General features: G+C 41.4%; 2 protein-coding genes and 1 long non-coding RNA gene across 14 annotated transcripts in view; 1 reads left to right on the top strand and 2 right to left on the bottom strand.

Annotated features, from left to right (window-relative positions):
• Positions 1-876: 876 nt before the first annotated feature.
• lgals3b (lectin, galactoside binding soluble 3b) lies at positions 877-9,863 on the bottom strand. 2 transcript variants are annotated; one of them, XM_051398044.1, is made up of 7 exons: positions 9,727-9,863; positions 9,162-9,183; positions 6,253-6,349; positions 1,975-2,186; positions 1,787-1,875; positions 1,538-1,706; positions 877-1,390 (listed from the first exon to the last, which is right to left on the bottom strand). In XM_051398044.1, the coding sequence occupies exons 2-7, from the start codon at positions 9,165-9,167 to the stop codon at positions 1,232-1,234; spliced, it is 732 nt and encodes a 243-aa protein (XP_051254004.1). In that variant the 5' UTR covers positions 9,168-9,183; positions 9,727-9,863; the 3' UTR covers positions 877-1,231. The 2 variants fall into 2 exon arrangements, with proteins under 2 accessions (XP_051254004.1, XP_051254005.1); XM_051398045.1 differs by having other exon boundaries at positions 1,975-2,153.
• The window catches only part of LOC127362391 (uncharacterized), a 72,839-nt gene continuing 57,943 nt past the window's right edge, over positions 3,093-17,988 (top strand). Inside the window, exon 1 of the long non-coding RNA XR_007884444.1 lies at positions 3,093-3,722. This is a non-coding gene — a long non-coding RNA (uncharacterized LOC127362391). The remainder of the gene's footprint in view (positions 3,723-17,988) is intronic.
• On the bottom strand, positions 6,838-9,127 carry LOC127362347 (keratin-associated protein 10-7-like). 11 transcript variants are annotated; one of them, XM_051397972.1, is made up of 3 exons: positions 7,692-9,124; positions 7,475-7,641; positions 6,838-7,398 (listed from the first exon to the last, which is right to left on the bottom strand). In XM_051397972.1, the coding sequence occupies exons 1-3, from the start codon at positions 8,290-8,292 to the stop codon at positions 6,838-6,840; spliced, it is 1,329 nt and encodes a 442-aa protein (XP_051253932.1). In that variant the 5' UTR covers positions 8,293-9,124. The 11 variants fall into 11 exon arrangements, with proteins under 11 accessions (XP_051253932.1, XP_051253933.1, XP_051253937.1 ...); XM_051397973.1 differs by having other exon boundaries at positions 6,838-7,374; positions 7,481-7,641; XM_051397977.1 differs by having other exon boundaries at positions 6,838-7,042; positions 7,295-7,630; positions 7,727-9,120.

Here is a 17,988-nt window from a genome sequence, read left to right as displayed (position 1 = left end):
TCAGTCACCCAGCCTCCCTGTCTTCCCGGCTGCTCGGGAACTACCGGGGGAACTACAGATCTAGCAGAAGCTACCTTTGGTCGGACCGCACCGGCTACCGGGGGCTGGCTAACTATAGCGGCTAAAGATATCTCCGTGGTGCGGTACCGTTCCTCTAACTCACTAAGCCTCGCCTCCAGCGCAGTAAATAAACTACATTTAATACAGGTACCATTATCTTTAAAGGAGGCAGAGGAATAACTGAACATCTGACACACTGAGCAGGACAGAGGAGAGGGAGAGGGAGAAGCCATAGCTAACTGCTAATGCTAATGAAACTAGAGTGTATGAAAAACTTTGAAAGTAGTGAAAAGTCCCTAAAAGAGGGAGAAACTCCGAGTGTTTAAGTAGAACTAGTCTACGTTTAAATGTTAAGCGGGTAAATAACCGCTGTAACGAGTAAAACTAATTTATATTTAGCGTTCACTGACAGAGCTACAGCACCAAACAGTGTACACAGAGCAGGAAGGAAACCGGAAGTGAGTCAGTACGTTTTTTTTCTTTTTTCTTTAAAAAAAAAAAAAAAAAAACAAACAATTTTTTGAATTTTTTCCTCCTTCTTCACACATCATAAAAAATTTTTTGAAGGCTCCAGACTCCGTTAGCTGCTAATAGCATAACACACCAGAATCTCCAGCCCAACTGCGGGCCACCTAATTGCATTGTGGGTAATGTAGGCAGCAGGTTTACCGGAGTGTGATGATGATGATTTATTATATAATGAAAGCTAACACTGGATCCCACAATGGGAATTGGTACAGCACTGATGGTACCAGCAGAGGTCAGAGGTCAGGGTTGGGTACTGTCCTGCTGCACAAATACAAACACACAATCAGATGGTATTAAGCCTTTATTTATACGAGTCAAACTTAAGAACAGTAAGAGGATCCACTGACAACATCTTATGCTAACTTGACCAAGAATCATCTACTGAAGATCCCCGGTAGATCTCTGGTGGGTCCCCGGTAGATCTCCGGTGGCTCCCCAGTAGATCTCCGGTGGATCCCCAGTAGATCTCTTTTGGATCCCCGGTAGATCTCCGGTTGATCCCGGTAGATCTCTGGTGGATCCCCAGTAGATCTCGTGTGGATCCCTGGTAGATCTCTGGTGGATCCCCAGTAGAGCTCTGGTGGATCCCCGATAGATCTCCTGTGGATCCCCAGTAGATCTGTAGTGGATCTGGTGACCTGCCTCAGGGCAGAGTCTCCGTGTGGACCCTGGACAGATTGATGTCATAATAGATGTTGAGTTTGTCGATTGCTCTCAGGTTGGTGATTCTGTGTTGAAACGACAGCAGGTGAGCGTTGTTGACGGCGACCTTAAACTCTCTCTGGGAGCAGAGGATCTTTATCTGTAACCACAAAAACGCAAACTCACAGACTGGTCCTCAAACTACACTTTATGGTGCATTCAGGGACAATCCAACACCTGAGCTTCGCCATCAGAAGACCAACATAAAGTCTTACAGTTTGATAGAGGTATAGAAGGAATATCTGACCTCGAATGGCTGTCCCTGGACGAAGGGGAAGCGCTGCAGGTCTCTCTCCTCTTTCCCCCACTTGTCGCCAATGCGGCTGTTCCTGACGATCACCTTCTTGCCGCTCTCGTTGAAGCGAGGATTGAAGTGGAAGGCCAGGTCATTGGATGTGCCCAGATCCACCGTGAACCTGAACAACAACAGACATCACTGCTGAATCCTTCCATCCCTCCATCCCTCCTTTGTTTCTAATGAAGTGTTCATACTGACTTGTCAGCGTTGGGTTTGATGGTTCCAGCGATGGTGATGAGCAGTTTGTCATAAACTCCACTGGGAAGACTCTGTCTGTACGGAACCACCTGCCAACAAGGAAACAACCATTAACTCCATCCATCATTAGTTCGTCACCCATCCATCGACTATCCATCTCTCTCTCTCTCTGTCTCTCTCTGTCTTACCAGACTCTGTTGTGGGGCAACAGGGATGGCAGGTCCAGGTCCAGGTCCAGGTCCAGGTCCAGGTCCAGGCGAAGGACTGGGCCATCCTCCAGGTGCAGTGGGCTGTGGGGAGGGCCAGGCACCTCCAGGTTGACCTCCAGGTTGACCTCCAGGCCAGGTGGGGTTGGAGGAGGGTTGACCTCCAGGCCAGGTGGGGTTGGAGGAGGGTTGACCTTTACACACAAACAGATCCTGTCTTTGTTCAGTTCTATTACAGCCTTCATACGCAGGATTAGCTTTGACTGTAGCTGTTGTTAGCAGGGTCAGAAGCTTCCCAGTGAACACAGACAGTTAGCTAGTTAGCTCAGTTAGCAGCAAACAGCAGTACAGTCAGCAGCAGGTAAACTTGGTACTGCATTCCCTGTTGGTCTTGGATGCTGTGTTTGGTTCCCGTCTCAGTTCACTGGGAGGCTACATAGCCTGGTCCTGCTAACAGCAGCTACACAGTTGGCTACTATCTGTCGATCAGGAAACTCTGTAAACCAGCCCAGAGAGGTGGAGATGGACTAGAAGATGATAATTGTTAAGTCATATTTATCGTTCGCAGTCTGTATGTATGTTAACGATGAATCTTCAATAAATACTACAGTTAGTCATGGAGTTCCACAAGGTTCTGTACTTGGACCAATACTATTTACTCTATATATGCTCCCTTTAGGCAACATTATTAGGAATCACTCCATTAACTTTCACTGTTATGCAGATGATACGCAGTTATATCTATCAATCAAGCCCAATGAAATTAATCAATTATCTAAATTACAAACATGTTTTAAGGACATAAAATCCTGGATGACCTGCAATTTTCTGATGTTAAACTCTTCTTGTTCTTGGCCCCAAAAACCTTAGAGACTCACTGTCTAAAGATATAGTTACTCTAGATGGCATTAACTTGGCCTCTAGCACCACTGTCAGGAATCTTGGAGTTATCTTTGATCAGGATTTGTCATTTAACTCCCACATAAAGCAGACCTCTAGGACTGCCTTCTTTCATTTACGTAATATTACAAAAATTAGACACATACTATCACAGACAGATGCAGAAAAACTAATCCTTGTATTTGTTACTTCTAGGCTGGATTACTGCAACTCTTTATTATCAGGCTGCCCCAATAAGTCCATTAAAACGCTCCAATTAATTCAGAACGCTGCAGCACGAGTACTGACAGGAACTAGAAAAAGAGATCACATCTCTCCTGTACTAGCTTCTCTGCATTGGCTCCCTGTAAAATGTAGAATAGAATTTAAAATCCTCCTCCTCACCTATAAAGCTCTTCATGGTCAGGCCCCTTCATATCTTAAAGAGCTCATAGTACCCTATTACCCCTCTAGAACACTACGTTCTCTGAATGCTGGGCTACTTGTGGTTCCTATAGTCTCTAAAAGTAGAACAGGAGCCAGAGCCTTCAGTTACCAAGCTCCTCTCCTGTGGAACCAGCTTCCAGTTGTGGTTCGGGAGGCAGACACCCTCACCACATTCAAGAGTAGGCTTAAGACATTCCTCTTTGATAAAGCTTATAGTTAGGGCTGGATCAGGTGAGTCTTGAACCATCCCTTAGTTATGCTGCTATAGGCCTAGACTATCGGGGGATTTCCCATGGTGCACTGAGCTCCTCCCTTCCTCTCTTTCTGCACTCATTCATGTCCCATTAATGCATGTTACTAACTTCACTTCTTCCCCGGAGTTCTTGTGCTTTCTCGTCTCGCAGGTTCTTGTCGATCCTGGTGGAGCCTGCCATTTGCTGCCATTGCCAATATCACTGATATTATTAGGCACCAAGCCAGTGACAACTGGAAGGTCCCTATTGTGATTGGTCCGTTTATTATTACGTTTAGGACCTTTCACTGCATTTTTGACCCCCTGAATGTATACGTTTCGTGAATTTTATTTGGCAAAGTTGTCGGGCCTGGTGTAAAATCGGATATTCTATGCGTCACATTCAGGTCGGCTACTAGGTGGCGCTACTATCATAAAAAATGTGTTTAGGCTGATAACTCCCGCATACTTTGTCTCACATTCAAAAACCTTGTATCCACGCGTTCGGTGAACGGAGCTGTATCTCCCTATATAGGCCACTTTTTTTTCCCCCTAGAGCGCGAAATGTCCAAAAACTGTGTTCGTGCTCCATCCGTGCACTTTTTGTCCAATTCACACGAAATTTTGCACGTAGCATCTGGAGACCGTCCTGACAAAAAAAGTTATTTAAAGTATTTTGATATTTCAAAAAATAAGCAAGTTATTAAATTAGCACTTCCTGTTGATTTTTCGTCAAAAAAGGAAGTTGGGCATTTCTCCACATTGGTATGTCTGATTGACACCAAACTTGGATCAATAGTTTATTATGTCTTCATTATGCATCGTACACAATTTCACCACAAGGTGGCGCTCTTTAAAATGAAGAAGTTTATATCTCGGCAACGGCAAGTGTGATTAAAATGAAACTTGGTAGGATGATTGCCCATGGCTCCCCGAGGCTCACCATAAAAGGAAAAAAAATCACGCCACTATGTGGCACTCTGGTGGCAGAGTAAATCACTATGCGGAGACCGTAATAGTTATGAATATGAAATTCACAGGACACGTGTAGACTGGTGCCTGTAGCTCACATACCAAAAATTGTGTTTTTCGTGTTTGTAGCGCCCCCTACAGGATTTTAAAAAGCAGCCCGGGCGCCCACGTTTCACCGATATGTATGAAACTCGGTAGGCATGTGTAACATGCCTCTTGGACCCATGCCCCAAAACCCTGAGGAAGTCTGCAATTTCGATTTTAAACCATTTTGTGGTCATTTTGACATTTTGGGCTTTATTTGAACGAACTCCTCCTAGGGAATTTCTGGGATCTGTGTCCGTGGCGTGTCGTGAAAGCTGGCCATTTTGAATCGAATGTCAAACTGTGATGTCATTTTTGGCATTTCAGGGCTTCTATTTTAACTACTTCCTCCTACAGGTTTTATCGGATCTACTTCAAAATTAGCCAGTACAGTCAAAAAATGTTGCTGAATGAACGCTGTTCTTTTTGTGACTGTACGTTGAAGGGCGTGTCTGTGGCATGCCGTCAAAGTTGGCCGTTTTTAATTCCGTGGTCTTGTATTTGAACAAACGAACTCATGGAATTTATCAGATCTGCTTTAAAACTGGACAGTACACTTGAAATATGTTCCTGATTACAAGTTGTGCTATTTGTGACTGTACCTTGAACAGTGTGCCTGTGGGGTTGCATTGAATTTCGACGATTCGCCATGAAGTAGATAGTACTCAACTTCAATGTTCAATGTCTAATCTCCACTAAACTTCACTTGTGTAACAGTCCCACCCGGTACATGTCCTCATAACTTCAGTGTACATGGTCCAATCTCAATGAAACTTCACGTTTGATAAGAGTCCCGACCTGAACACATCTACATGACAATATTCAGATATAATGATAGCACCACCTACTGGCAACAGGAAATATCAAGTTTTATAATTTTATGTTCTACTCCTATCAGGTTGATCAGATCCAGCTCAAATGTGGTCAGAAAATGCAAAACATATGGTTGATATATTTATTTATGATAAGAGTCACATCTATGAGATCGTATTCAGTAATAGTGATAGCGCTACCTAGTGGCAACAGGAAGTTATCATAACTTCAGTGTACATGGTCCAATCTCAACAAAACTTCACATTTGATGAGAGTCCCGCCCTGAACTCATCTACAGGACAATATTCAGATATAGTGAGAGAGCCACCTACTGCCAACAGGAAGTAAGCGCTGCATGGCAATTTTGATCTGATTTACGTGACATTTCCATGTTGTGGCCGCATCATGCCCCGAGTTGCGTGGAGTGCGAGGTACCGCCCAACGCTGCTTGCAGCTTTAATTGTTATTATTATTATTAATATTATTATTACTACAGCTACTATTATTACTATTGTCACTGCTCATTGTCCCCCATCGTTGTTGTTGTCATGTTCATCATCATCAGTCACTACTATTAGTGTAGTTGTTGCTACTGTTGTTGCTGTGCACCTATCTGTCTGTCTGTCTGTCTGTCTCTCTCTCTCTCTCTCTTTCACTCCAACTGGTCGAGACATACGACCACCCACCTAGAGCCGAAGGGTCTGTCCTAGGTTTCTGCCTCTTAACAGTTATAAAGAGTTCGGTCTAGACCTGCTCTATTTGAAAAGTGTCCTGAGATAACTTCTGTTATGAATTGGCGCTATGCAAATAAAATTGAATTGAAATAATTGTACCTGGCCAAGCAGGATTGGTGGGTTGTCCTGGCCAGCCAGCGCTGCCTCCTGATTGGTTGTTGCCACCAGCAGGCCAACCACCTAAAGCGTCTTCCAGCTGCAGAGAGAAAGATACAGGAAGTTCAAACAGAGGCTGCAGTTCCTCTAACGTCCACCAGGTGCCTCCTTTCCTACCTTTAACTTTAAAAATGTAATCCAATTACTAATAACCTGTTCAAACATTTTGACAGTAACCTTACCCAAGTATCACAATAGTAAAGTAACTTGATTACTTTCCATTACTTTTGGATTACCTCAACAGCAAATTTGTGAAACAGATAAAGTGCATAGGCACAACAGATAAGACAAGACATTTCTAAATAAATACGATAAATACTAAAATTTAAACATTCAGTTTCACAACAGACAATAAAATATACAATAATATAAAATATACAATACAATACTTATGGTAGTGCAAAAGGCAGCAATAATTCTACTAATACTCTGCATTTTACTAAAAGTAACTGTAATCTGATTACATATTTTTCTGTAACTCTAATGGATTACAGTTACCTTCTTTTGGCATGTTAGTTAGTTAGTTAGTTAGTTAGTTAAGATGGATAACATGATAAACATTAGCATGTTAGCATTGTCATTGTGAACACGTAGTTCTGAGCAGTTATTAGTTATTGATTCTAGAGAACTGATCGAACTGATTGAACTGATCGACATTTCTGTCAACACAACACACTGTACACACACTGTACACACACAGTAACACACAGTACACACACAGTAACACACAGTACACACACATAGTAACACACAGTAACACACAGTAACACACACAGTAACACACAGTACACACACAGTAACACACAGTACACACACACAGTAACACACAGTAACACACAGTACACACACAGTAACACACAGTAACACACAGTACACACACAGTAACACACAGTAACACACACACAGTAACACACAGTAACACACAGTAACACACACAGTAACACACAGTAACACACAGTAACACACAGTACACACACACACAGTAACACACAGTACACACACAGTAACACGCAGTAACACACACAGTAACACACAGTAACACACACACAGTAACACGCAGTAACATGCAGTAACACACAGTAACACACACACAGTAACACGCAGTAACACACACACAGTAACACACAGTAACACACACACAGTAACACGCAGTAACACACACACAGTAACACGCAGTAACACACACAGTAACACACAGTAACACACACACAGTAACACGCAGTAACATGCAGTAACACACAGTAACACACACACAGTAACACGCAGTAACACACACACAGTAACACACAGTAACACGCAGTAACACACACAGTAACACACACACAGTAACACGCAGTAACACACACAGTAACACACACAGTAACACACAGTAACACACACACACAGTAACACGCAGTAACACACACAGTAACACACAGTAACACACACACAGTAACACGCAGTAACACGCAGTAACACACACAGTAACACACAGTACACACACACAGTAACACACACAGTAACACACAGTACACACACACAGTAACATACACAGTAACACACAGTACACACACACAGTAACACACAGTAACACACACAGTAACACACAGTACACACACACACAGTAACACACAGTAACACACACAGTAACACACAATAACACGTACACACACACACACAGTAACACACAATAACACACACAGTAACACACAGTAACACACACACAGTAACACACGCAGTAACACGCAGTACACACACACAGTAACACACACAGTAACACACAGTACACACACACAGTAACACACAGTACACACACAGATTAAAGACTGTGTGTGTAAAATGACAAACTGCAGTGAGTCTGACAGTCTGAGCTGTCCCTGAACGCAACACAGCCCACAGGGTGTGTTCAGGGTGTGTTGGTGACAGGCTCACCAGGAATGTACTGTATGCCCCCCCCCAAACACACACACACATACTGAGTGTCTTTGTGGAGTTGTGAAACATCCACTAAATGTTCACAGAACTACAAACATGGCTGCTGATGTCAGGAAAACCTCCCTAGCAGTAATTTGTATTATTACTGATTATTAATGATTATGATCGTTAATGATTATTAATGATGATTATTATTAATGATTATTAATGATTATGATTATGATTAATTATTATGAATATTAATGATTATGATTGTTAATGGTTGAGAAGGCCCTGCTCTTCACTTTGACACTGAAGATATTATTTATTGGATCTTTTGAACTTCCTGTATTTCTTTGTACAGGAGCCTCGCAGTGCCACACTGAACCATCAGAACCATCAGAACCATCAGAACCATCAGCTCACAGCAGCTTTTTTGAGGCGGGTGAGTCGGTCTGAGCTCGGACTCTCGGACTCTCTGAGGAGTTCTTCAGACCTGCACTGAGCTGCTGTACCGGCTGTGATTAATGTTCCTCTACTGGACTTCAGATTAACCCTGAACGGACCTGTAACCATTAACAGTAAATAATAATAATCATAATAACGGTTATAATAGGATAGGATTTCTCCAGTAACTAGTAATGTAACTGATTTCTTTAACTTTAACCTTTTGTTGAGATCTTTTTTTTTCTTCTTTGAATTTTAGAAAGAAAAGATGAAAATGTTTTTATTGATCGCAGCGAGTTGAACCTGTCAGTGTCTGTTTCTATATAATTATTGCATTTTTCACTTTAATGAGTTATAGAAATATGTAAGTTTTGATAAATGATCATGAATTATTATTATTTATTAATCAAGTGTTCTTCTGTCTCTCCTTTCACCAGAGGGAGTTCTGTCAATCAATCAATCAATCAATCAATCAATAAGAATAAGGCTGATAAAGATAAAGTCACACTTACATTCATGTTGCTCGTCTGAGATCTGAAACAGAGAAACAGTCAGTGAGGGAGCGGCTGACGAGTCCCAACACAAAATCACAATGTGTACTGTCCCTTTAAATGACTCACAGTGTTTGTGTCTGTTTGTGCTGGTGGTGTGCAGAGAAAGTACAACAACAGCAGCAACAACAACAGCAACAGAAACAACAACAGCAACAGAAACAACAACAACAACAACAGCAGAAGCACACGATGAACACAGACTGACTGTATAATTCTACTTCCTGTACAGAGCTGTGGTCCTCTCTGTCTTCACTGTCGCTGTCAATAAAGTTTGACCTCACAGATGTCTTTATGTTTTATTTTCTTCAGCAACAAAACAAACAAACAAACAAACAAACAAAGAGCAGAAACAAACTGCAGAGCGCTCACTCTGTCTCAAAGTTTCACTTCCTGATTCTGTTTCATCGTCAGACTCAGAGAGAAACTTTCTGTTAGACGGCTCAAAGCCAACACAAACAATCAATCAAACAAACAATCAAACAATCAATCAAACAAACACAAAATCCAAAGAAAAATAACGTACCTGAGTTCCCCTGAGAGAGAGCAAGAGAGCGAGAGCAGCACAAACACACTGAGGGAAATATGAGAGTTTTAAGACCTGAACCGCACCCACAGACCACACCCCTAACACACACACACACACACACACACACACACACACACACACACAGTAACACACCCCTAACACACACACACACACACAGTAACACACACACAGTAACACACCCCTAACACACACACACACACACACCCACACACAGTAACACACCCCAGCACACACACACACACACACACACACACACACACACACACACACACACACACAGTTACACACCCCTAACACACACACACACACACTCACAGTAACACACATACACACACATACAGTAACACACATATTTTGGGTGTGTGTGTCAATGTTATTTTTAAATGAACTTTTGTTTGATGAAGTTTTTCTTTCTCTTGAGATCAAACTGGATTATTGCTTTGTTATTATTATGTGTTACCATGGAAACCAAAGAGCAGATTAAGACCAGACCCACCACAGACAGACAGACAGACAAACAGACAGGCAGACAGGCAGGCAGGCAGGCAGGCAGACAGACAGACAGACAGACAAGCAGGCAGACAGACAGACAAGCAGACAGACAGACAGACACACCCTTCCAGGGATCTGTCAATGACTCATCGTCACACTGTGTTACTGTGTGTGTGTGTGTGTGTGTGTGTGTGTGTGTGTGTGTGTGTGTGTGTGCTCCCTCCCTAAAAGTTGCTGGGTCACATTTTACTCATCAAACAATACAGACAGTCAGTGAGTGTGTGTGTGTCCAACTCTTCCTCACAGGTTAGTTAATGACAGACAGTCAGTGAGTGTGTGTGTGTCCAACTCTTCCTCACAGGTTAGTTAATGACAGACAGTCAGTGAGTGTGTCTGTGTCCAACTCTTCCTCACAGGTTAGTTAATGACAGACAGTCAGTGAGTGTGTCTGTGTCCAAGTCTTCCTCACAGGTTAGTTAATGACAGACAGTCAGTGAGTGTGTGGTGTCCAAGTCTTCCTCACAGGTTAGTTAATGATGTTACTGAGTCAATGTGAGCAGATTGTGTCTGTAGATTGAAGAGAAACAGAGTCTCACTGGTTTTACTTCCCTAAAACAGCCGTTTTTTGAATGGAGTTTGGTGTGACAGTGTGGAGCAGAGAGGATTTGAAGAGGGAGGATGACACTGACATTCATCCACTAGTTGTCTTTTTACAGTTTTTACCCATTGCTACCCAACACTATAGACACATGCTTAAACCAAAGTAACATAACTTGAAGTTGTTGTTACTATACCTTAAACAAAAGCGCTGCTTTGCACTTTAGTTGCAATTCTGTAACACACTTGCTCCTGCACACTACATACTATTTCATACATAACACACTTAGTTCAAAAAATGAAATCTCAGGGTACCATTGGTAAAATATGACACACATTGGTTAATTGAAAATACAGACACACACCTGAAAATACTTACTTATAAAACTGAACACCAATCAGCCAGCTACAAAAAGGCCTCAGTTAAGCCATTTGGAGAACTTTGCAAACATGGAGGCAGGGAGAGCTAGAGGCAGAGGAAGAGGAAGACAGAGAGAGAGAGGAAGACGTGGTCATAAACCATGGCCTGACTATGAGGGAAGCTGGGCAGAGAGTCCACCCTAATCTAAGCCATTTCACAGTTTCATCCATAATAAGGACATTCCGACTGGAAAACAGGTAGGTCTTCAACTCTCTACTCTACTCAGACTGTATCTAGAGTATTTACAGTACTGTACCATATCACGTTACCGTATCACATGTACTGTATTGCAGGGTGGCTAATGCTCCTTTTCGAACAAAATTGGTAGATTTGTGAAACATACCGTGATAACGTGTTGAGATGTTTCAATACTGTGTATGGTAAATACAGTAAATTACAGCATAGACAGTACTGTAAAAAAGAAGCAAACAATAACAATTTGTGGTTGCATTTTTCTACAGAATGGCTAGAAGACCTGCTGGGGGTGGACGCCAACGCCTGTTGACCCAACAGCAGGAACTTGCCATAGTGAACCTAGTCAGAGCAAACAATGCAATCCGTCTCCACCAGCTACAGCAACAAATACTTGCAGATATGCAAGTATTCAACAACATAAATCGAGTAAGCTTTACCACTATCCGACGCATCTTGGTAAAGCACAACATGACCATGAAGCAATTGTACAGGGTCCCATTTGAGAGGAACAGTGTCAGGGTCAAAGAACTTCGACATGAATATTTACAGGTAAGTGTTACAGTCCTTTACATTTAGAATACAGAATGGGTGCAGTCTAGTAACAGCTGAATATGTACCACTGGATCAGTACCACATAAATACATTCAGAAAGCTACACAGGTACCTGTGTGGTGGGGTGGGGCAGTTCTGTATGTGTAGTAGTGTAGTTGTGTGCTTTGAGTAAAGCCATCCACAATATGTATTTTTTGTTACAGAGAATCTTGGACATGGATGGAGCTGCCCAGCCTCATGAATGTATTTACATTGACGAGGCTGGATTCAACCTTAGCAAGACGGGGACGTAATATAATTGGCCAATTGTGCACACAGTGCGGGGCAAATATCACATTTTGTGCCGCCATAAGTCTTCGAGGGCTACTGCACCATCATGCCAAACTGGGTCCCTATAATGCGCAACACATAATCACATTTCTAGATGCACTTCATGATGCAGTTGTACAGGATAGACCAGAGCAGCCTAGGTTTGTTGTTGTCCGGGATAATGTTAATTTCCATCCGGCTGCTCTGGTCCAGAACTGGTTCACCAACCATGATCAATTTAAAGTTGTGTACTTGCCCCCTTACTCGCCATTTCTAAATCCTTTGGAGGAATTTTTTTCCGCTTGGAGATGGCGCATATATGACCGCCAACCACATGCCCGTATGCAAGGACGAAATTTTGATTTCAGAGGTGGGGGGGACACAAGTATTTTTAGTAAAACTCTAACTCTTTCAGTTCACTGTGTTTTCTAGTAGTTCTTCTAGTTTTCTATTGCTACTTTTAAGTTTACTGTTCCCTTTTTTGGTTTGACTGGTTGTAAAGCATGTAGCAAAACACCCAATTCTGTGTTTCACCTTGTTTGTCAACTTCAATCCAACTCAGTACCACCAATTTTACACTTATTTTTAGAATATATGGTAAACAGACCTCATTTACATAGCAGTACCGGTGTGCAAGCAAGATGGAGTGACAGTGGGGACGGCCAATCACGCAAGAAACAGTAAAGCCAATCGAGGAGCTTGTGGGCAGTCTAAACTAAGGGAAACAGGCTTCAGCTTGAGCGGCCGTTTTCCGCTTGGTCCTAGTGCTTGACGGCTCTCTGTTTACTATAGCATAACACTGTTTTGGATGGTAAAAACTGCAGGGGACCAAAACGAACTTTTGAAAAGGTGCAGGGAACATGTCCCCTGTGTCCCCCCCCCAAATTACGTCCGTGCCTGTATGCCTCTTCTGCAGGCAATGGAATAGGCCTGCGGAGACATTGAGGTAAGGTCAATCCAGGGATGGATTCGGCACACAAGGGGATATTTTCCCCGATGCTTAGCGAGAGAAGACATTGCTTGTGATGTTGATGAGATCCTGTGGCCAGACCCCAACAGACGGCAGGATCCATAAGCCTACTTGCGCACAATTGTGTTTTCCTGTGTTTACAGTAGTGTATTGTTTGTTTTATTTTTGTTTTATTTTTGCTTTAACTGAATTTACTGTACTGGAAAATACACTACTGTAATGTAATGATTTTGAATTGAGTATTTCATTTTTTGTTTGTTGTGAAAAAGTGCCTTCTGTGGAACTGAATAAAAACAGTGAAAATGAAAGACTGCAGTGTTTTATGTAAAGTAGACAAGTGTGTTGCTGCTGATCTGAAAGTGTATTCATATGATGCAAGTGGGTATCATTTTGACAAAGGATTGTTAGGTTTTGATAGCAGAGTTTCAATTTGACACAGATGTGAATGGTTTATTTCCCGTGTTGTGTCTTATTTGCTTGTGTGTAGGGTTTTGACACAATGAGCCAAGTTTTGCAAAACGTGTTCAAGCAACGGGCAAAAACTGCAAAAATGTTTTTATCTTCACAGAAACGGACATTCTTAAAGTCCCGATGGAATGAAAAATGTAACCCTTTGAGATCACATGCTCAGTCATGTTGTACCCATACTCCATCAGACCTCACTGATCACAGTAATAAAACACGCAGTTACAAAATGCTTCACAAACACATAAATATAAACACACACATACATAAACGCATATATTCAATTCAGTTTTATTTGTATAGCGCCAATTCATAATAGAATATTTAATAATAATAATAATAATTAAAGCTGCAAGCAGCGATGGACGGGACCTCGCACTCCATGCAACCCGGGGCCTGCTGCGGCCGCGTCACGTGCCGTTGTAACACGTGCGGACCACGACATGAAAATCTCACGTAAATCAACTAAAAATCGCCACGCAGCACTTCCTGTTGCCACTAGGTGGCGCTATCACTATGTGTTCAGGGCGGGACTCTTATCAGACATGTGAAGTTTGGAGCCGATTGGACAATGTACACTCAAGTTATAGCAACTTTGTGTGTTCTGGCGGTAAATCAAAGTTTGACGCCACGCCACGGACACGCCCTGTAACAAAAACTCACCACAATCAAGAAATATCATCAAGAACATGTTTTCCATTTTCTGACAAGATTTCAGCTTGATCTGATCATCCTACTAGGAGTAGAACATGGAAGTATAAAAAAATGACATTTCCTTTCACCACTAGGTGGCGCTCTCACTTTTACAGAATATTATCACATAGACGTGTTCAGGGCGGGACTCTTATCAGACAAGTGAAGTTTGGAGCTGATTGGACAATGTACACTCAAGTTATAGCAAATTCGTGTTTTGTAGCGGTACATCAAAATTTCCCGCCACGCTACAGACATGCCCCCTCACCGCAGTCATCACATATAATCAACAATGTGTTTTGCATTTTATAAGTACAGTCAAAAAATGAACAGCATTCATTCAGCACCATGTGTTGACTGCACTGACCAATTTTGAAGTAGATCCAATTCAATTCAATTCAATTCAATTCAATTTTATTTGTATAGTGCCAATTCATAACAGAAGTTATCTCAGGACACTTTTCAAATAGAGCAGGTCTAGACCGAACTCTTTAAAACATTATTTACAGAGACCCAACAGTACCACCATGAGCAAGCACTTGGCGACAAGGGCAAGGAAAAACTGCCTGTTAAAAGGCAGAAACCTAGGACAGATTCTCCGGCTCTAGGTGGGTGGTCGTCTGTCTCGACCAGTTGGGGTGAGAGAGAGAGAGGCAGAGAGAGAGAGAGAGAGAGAGACAGACAGACAGGTGCACAGCAACAACAGTATTGGCAATGGCAATAAAACCTGTAGGAGGAGTTAGTTAAAATGCAAGGCGAAAATTCACCGAAAATGTTCAAATACAAGCCCAAAAAGTCAAAATGACCACAAAATGGTGAAAATTAAAAATTGAAATTGCAGACTTCCTGTGGGTTTTGGCTGATAACAAAGAGTTGCAGTAATCCAGCCTAGAAGTAACAAATGCATGGATTAGTTTTTCTGCATCTGTCTGTGATAGGATGTGTCTAATTTTTGTAAAAATACGTAAATGAAAGAAGGCAGTCCAGGAGGTTTGCTTTATGTGGGAGTTAAATTACAAATCCTGATCAGAGATAACTCCAAGATTCCTGACAGTGGTGCTAGAGGCCAAGTTAATGCCATCTAGAGTAACTATATCTTTAGACAGTGAGTCTCTAAGGTTTTTGGGGCCAACAACAAGAATTTCGTTTTTTTCTGAGTTTAACATCAGAAAATTGCAGCTCATCCAGGATTTTATGTCCTTAAGACATGTTTGTAATTTAGATAATTGATTAATTTCATCGGGCTTGATCGATAGATATAACTGCGTATCATCTGCATAACAGTGAAAGTTAATGGAGTGATTCCTAATAATGTTGCCTAAAGGGAGCATATATAAAGTAAATAGTATTGGTCCAAGTACAGAACCTTGTGGAACTCCATGACTAACTGTAGTATGACTAACTGTAGTATTTATTGAAGATTCATCGTTAACATGTACAAACTGCGAACGATCTGATAAATATGACTTAAGCCAGCTTAGAGCGGTTCCTTTAATGCCAATTTGATGTTCAAGTCTCTGTAAAAGAATATTATGGTCAATGGTGTCAAATGCAGCACTAAGATCTAATAATACAAGTACAGAGACAAGTCCATTGTCAGAAGCAGTCAGAAGGTCATTATTAACTTTAACCAGAGCTGTCTCTGTGCTATGATGAACTCTAAATCCTGATTGAAAATCCTGAAATAAACTATTGTTATGTAGAAAGTCACACAACTCTTTGGCGACTACTTTCTCCAGAATCTTAGAGAGGAAGGGGAGGTTAGAGATCGGTCTATAGTTGGCTAAAACCCCTGGGTCAAGAGTGGGCTTTTTAAGAAGGGGTTTAATTACAGCTACTTTAAAGGACTGTGGTACATATCCTGATAATAAAGAAAGATTAATCATATCCAGTAAAGAAGTGCCAATTAAGGGAACAACTTCTTTAAGCAGCCTAGTTGGGATCGGGTCTAACAGACAGGTTGATGGCTTCGATGAAGAAATTATTGAAGTTAACTGATGAAGATCGATAGCAGAGAAACAGTCTAAATATATATCTGAGTTTACATTAGTGTTGAATAATAGGCTCCTCTGGCATTACGGAGGGCCTTTCTATAAGTTTTAAGATCATCTTGCCAAATTGAGCGATATTCTGATAATTTGGAAGAGCACCATTTCCTTTCAGATTTCCTAGCTATTTGCTTTAACTGGCGGGTTTGGTGGTTGTACCATAATAATAATTTCCTTTTTATAGGAGCGATACAGTCTAATGTTGATCGTAGTGAGCCTGCAGCACTATCAACAAGATTATCAATTTCAGAGGGACTAAAGTTGTTATAGGATTCTGTTAAATTCAGACATGGCATTGAATTAAACACTGATGGAATCTCCTCCTTAAATTTAGCTACAGCACTGTCAGATAGACATCTGCTGTAGGAAGTTTTGCCTAATTGTTTTACCTTTCTGTTAGTAAGGTATCAAAAAAGCAATCAAACCAAACAACCGAAGAGTCACTGGTTCCATCTTTTCAATTGTGAGGATTCTCTGTTTTATCTCACTGCTGTTGGTTGGAAAAAATAATGCAAATTAAAGAGGTCACGTTGAACTCTGGTTATGTGCAATGTGTGAAATCTTTGACATCATCGACAGATAAATCAATTACAAACATAATAGTTAGTTACAGCCTGGTGTTGGTAACAGCCCGCACACATAACTGCTGGAAACGTCAGAGCAGAAACCACCAGGACAACAGCTGAGAACTTTTCATATTTTAATTTTAACACATTTGAAATTCTTTATTACAGCTTTTTCCAATAGCTAAAACACAATTTTTCAAATTAAGCTGATTTTATCAAAATGCTTAACACAATTCACAAAACCACAAAATACCTCATATATCCTCCACTGCAACCAAAACTACATATAGCATTATCAAAATCAAACAAGCCCCAAATGACACACACTCTATTCATATTACCAGATTATTGTCTAACCAACTACACACTGTTGGGCATAATGAAAAGCACTCTCATCTTTAGTATGCTTTGCCATAATACTAAAATATTTCAAATTGTAGAAAATTCTTCAGATTGTTTACATGCACAGAAATATTTGCAGATACACACACATGATGGTGAAACATTTATATTTTTATTTTTCACAAAACAAGTCAGTGCAACATATGCACAGCAGCAGAGCCGTTTCTTTCACCAGGGGGCCCCCAAACTGCAAGTTCAGCCTCATATTTTATGATATTTTGGAGAATTAAAAGTACCTGTCTTAATTTGCATGTATTGCATGCATTCATTATGCATTTATTTGCAAAGCATGTAAGTGTTCGTGGGTCAAAATCACCTTTGGGCTGGGCTGTCACGTGGTAAGTGACGTCTACCGACAGGTGTGACAGGATGATTGACAGCCGCCCACCTTCCACTGAAGTGATGAGAATAACGGTAGACGGTAATTACACTGTCATCGAAACGTACTTATGCGTCTGGTGCAGAGAAATGCAAAAAGAAGAAAAACGATCACAGGATAAAGGTAAGGCATTTGATGTGGGGTGGAGG

The sequence above is a fragment of the Dicentrarchus labrax genome, unplaced genomic scaffold (assembly GCF_905237075.1).
Source record: "Dicentrarchus labrax unplaced genomic scaffold, dlabrax2021, whole genome shotgun sequence".
Taxonomy (NCBI): Eukaryota; Metazoa; Chordata; class Actinopteri; family Moronidae; genus Dicentrarchus; species Dicentrarchus labrax.
Note: the sequence above shows the minus strand (reverse complement) of the source record. Positions and strands in the feature narration are given on the sequence as shown.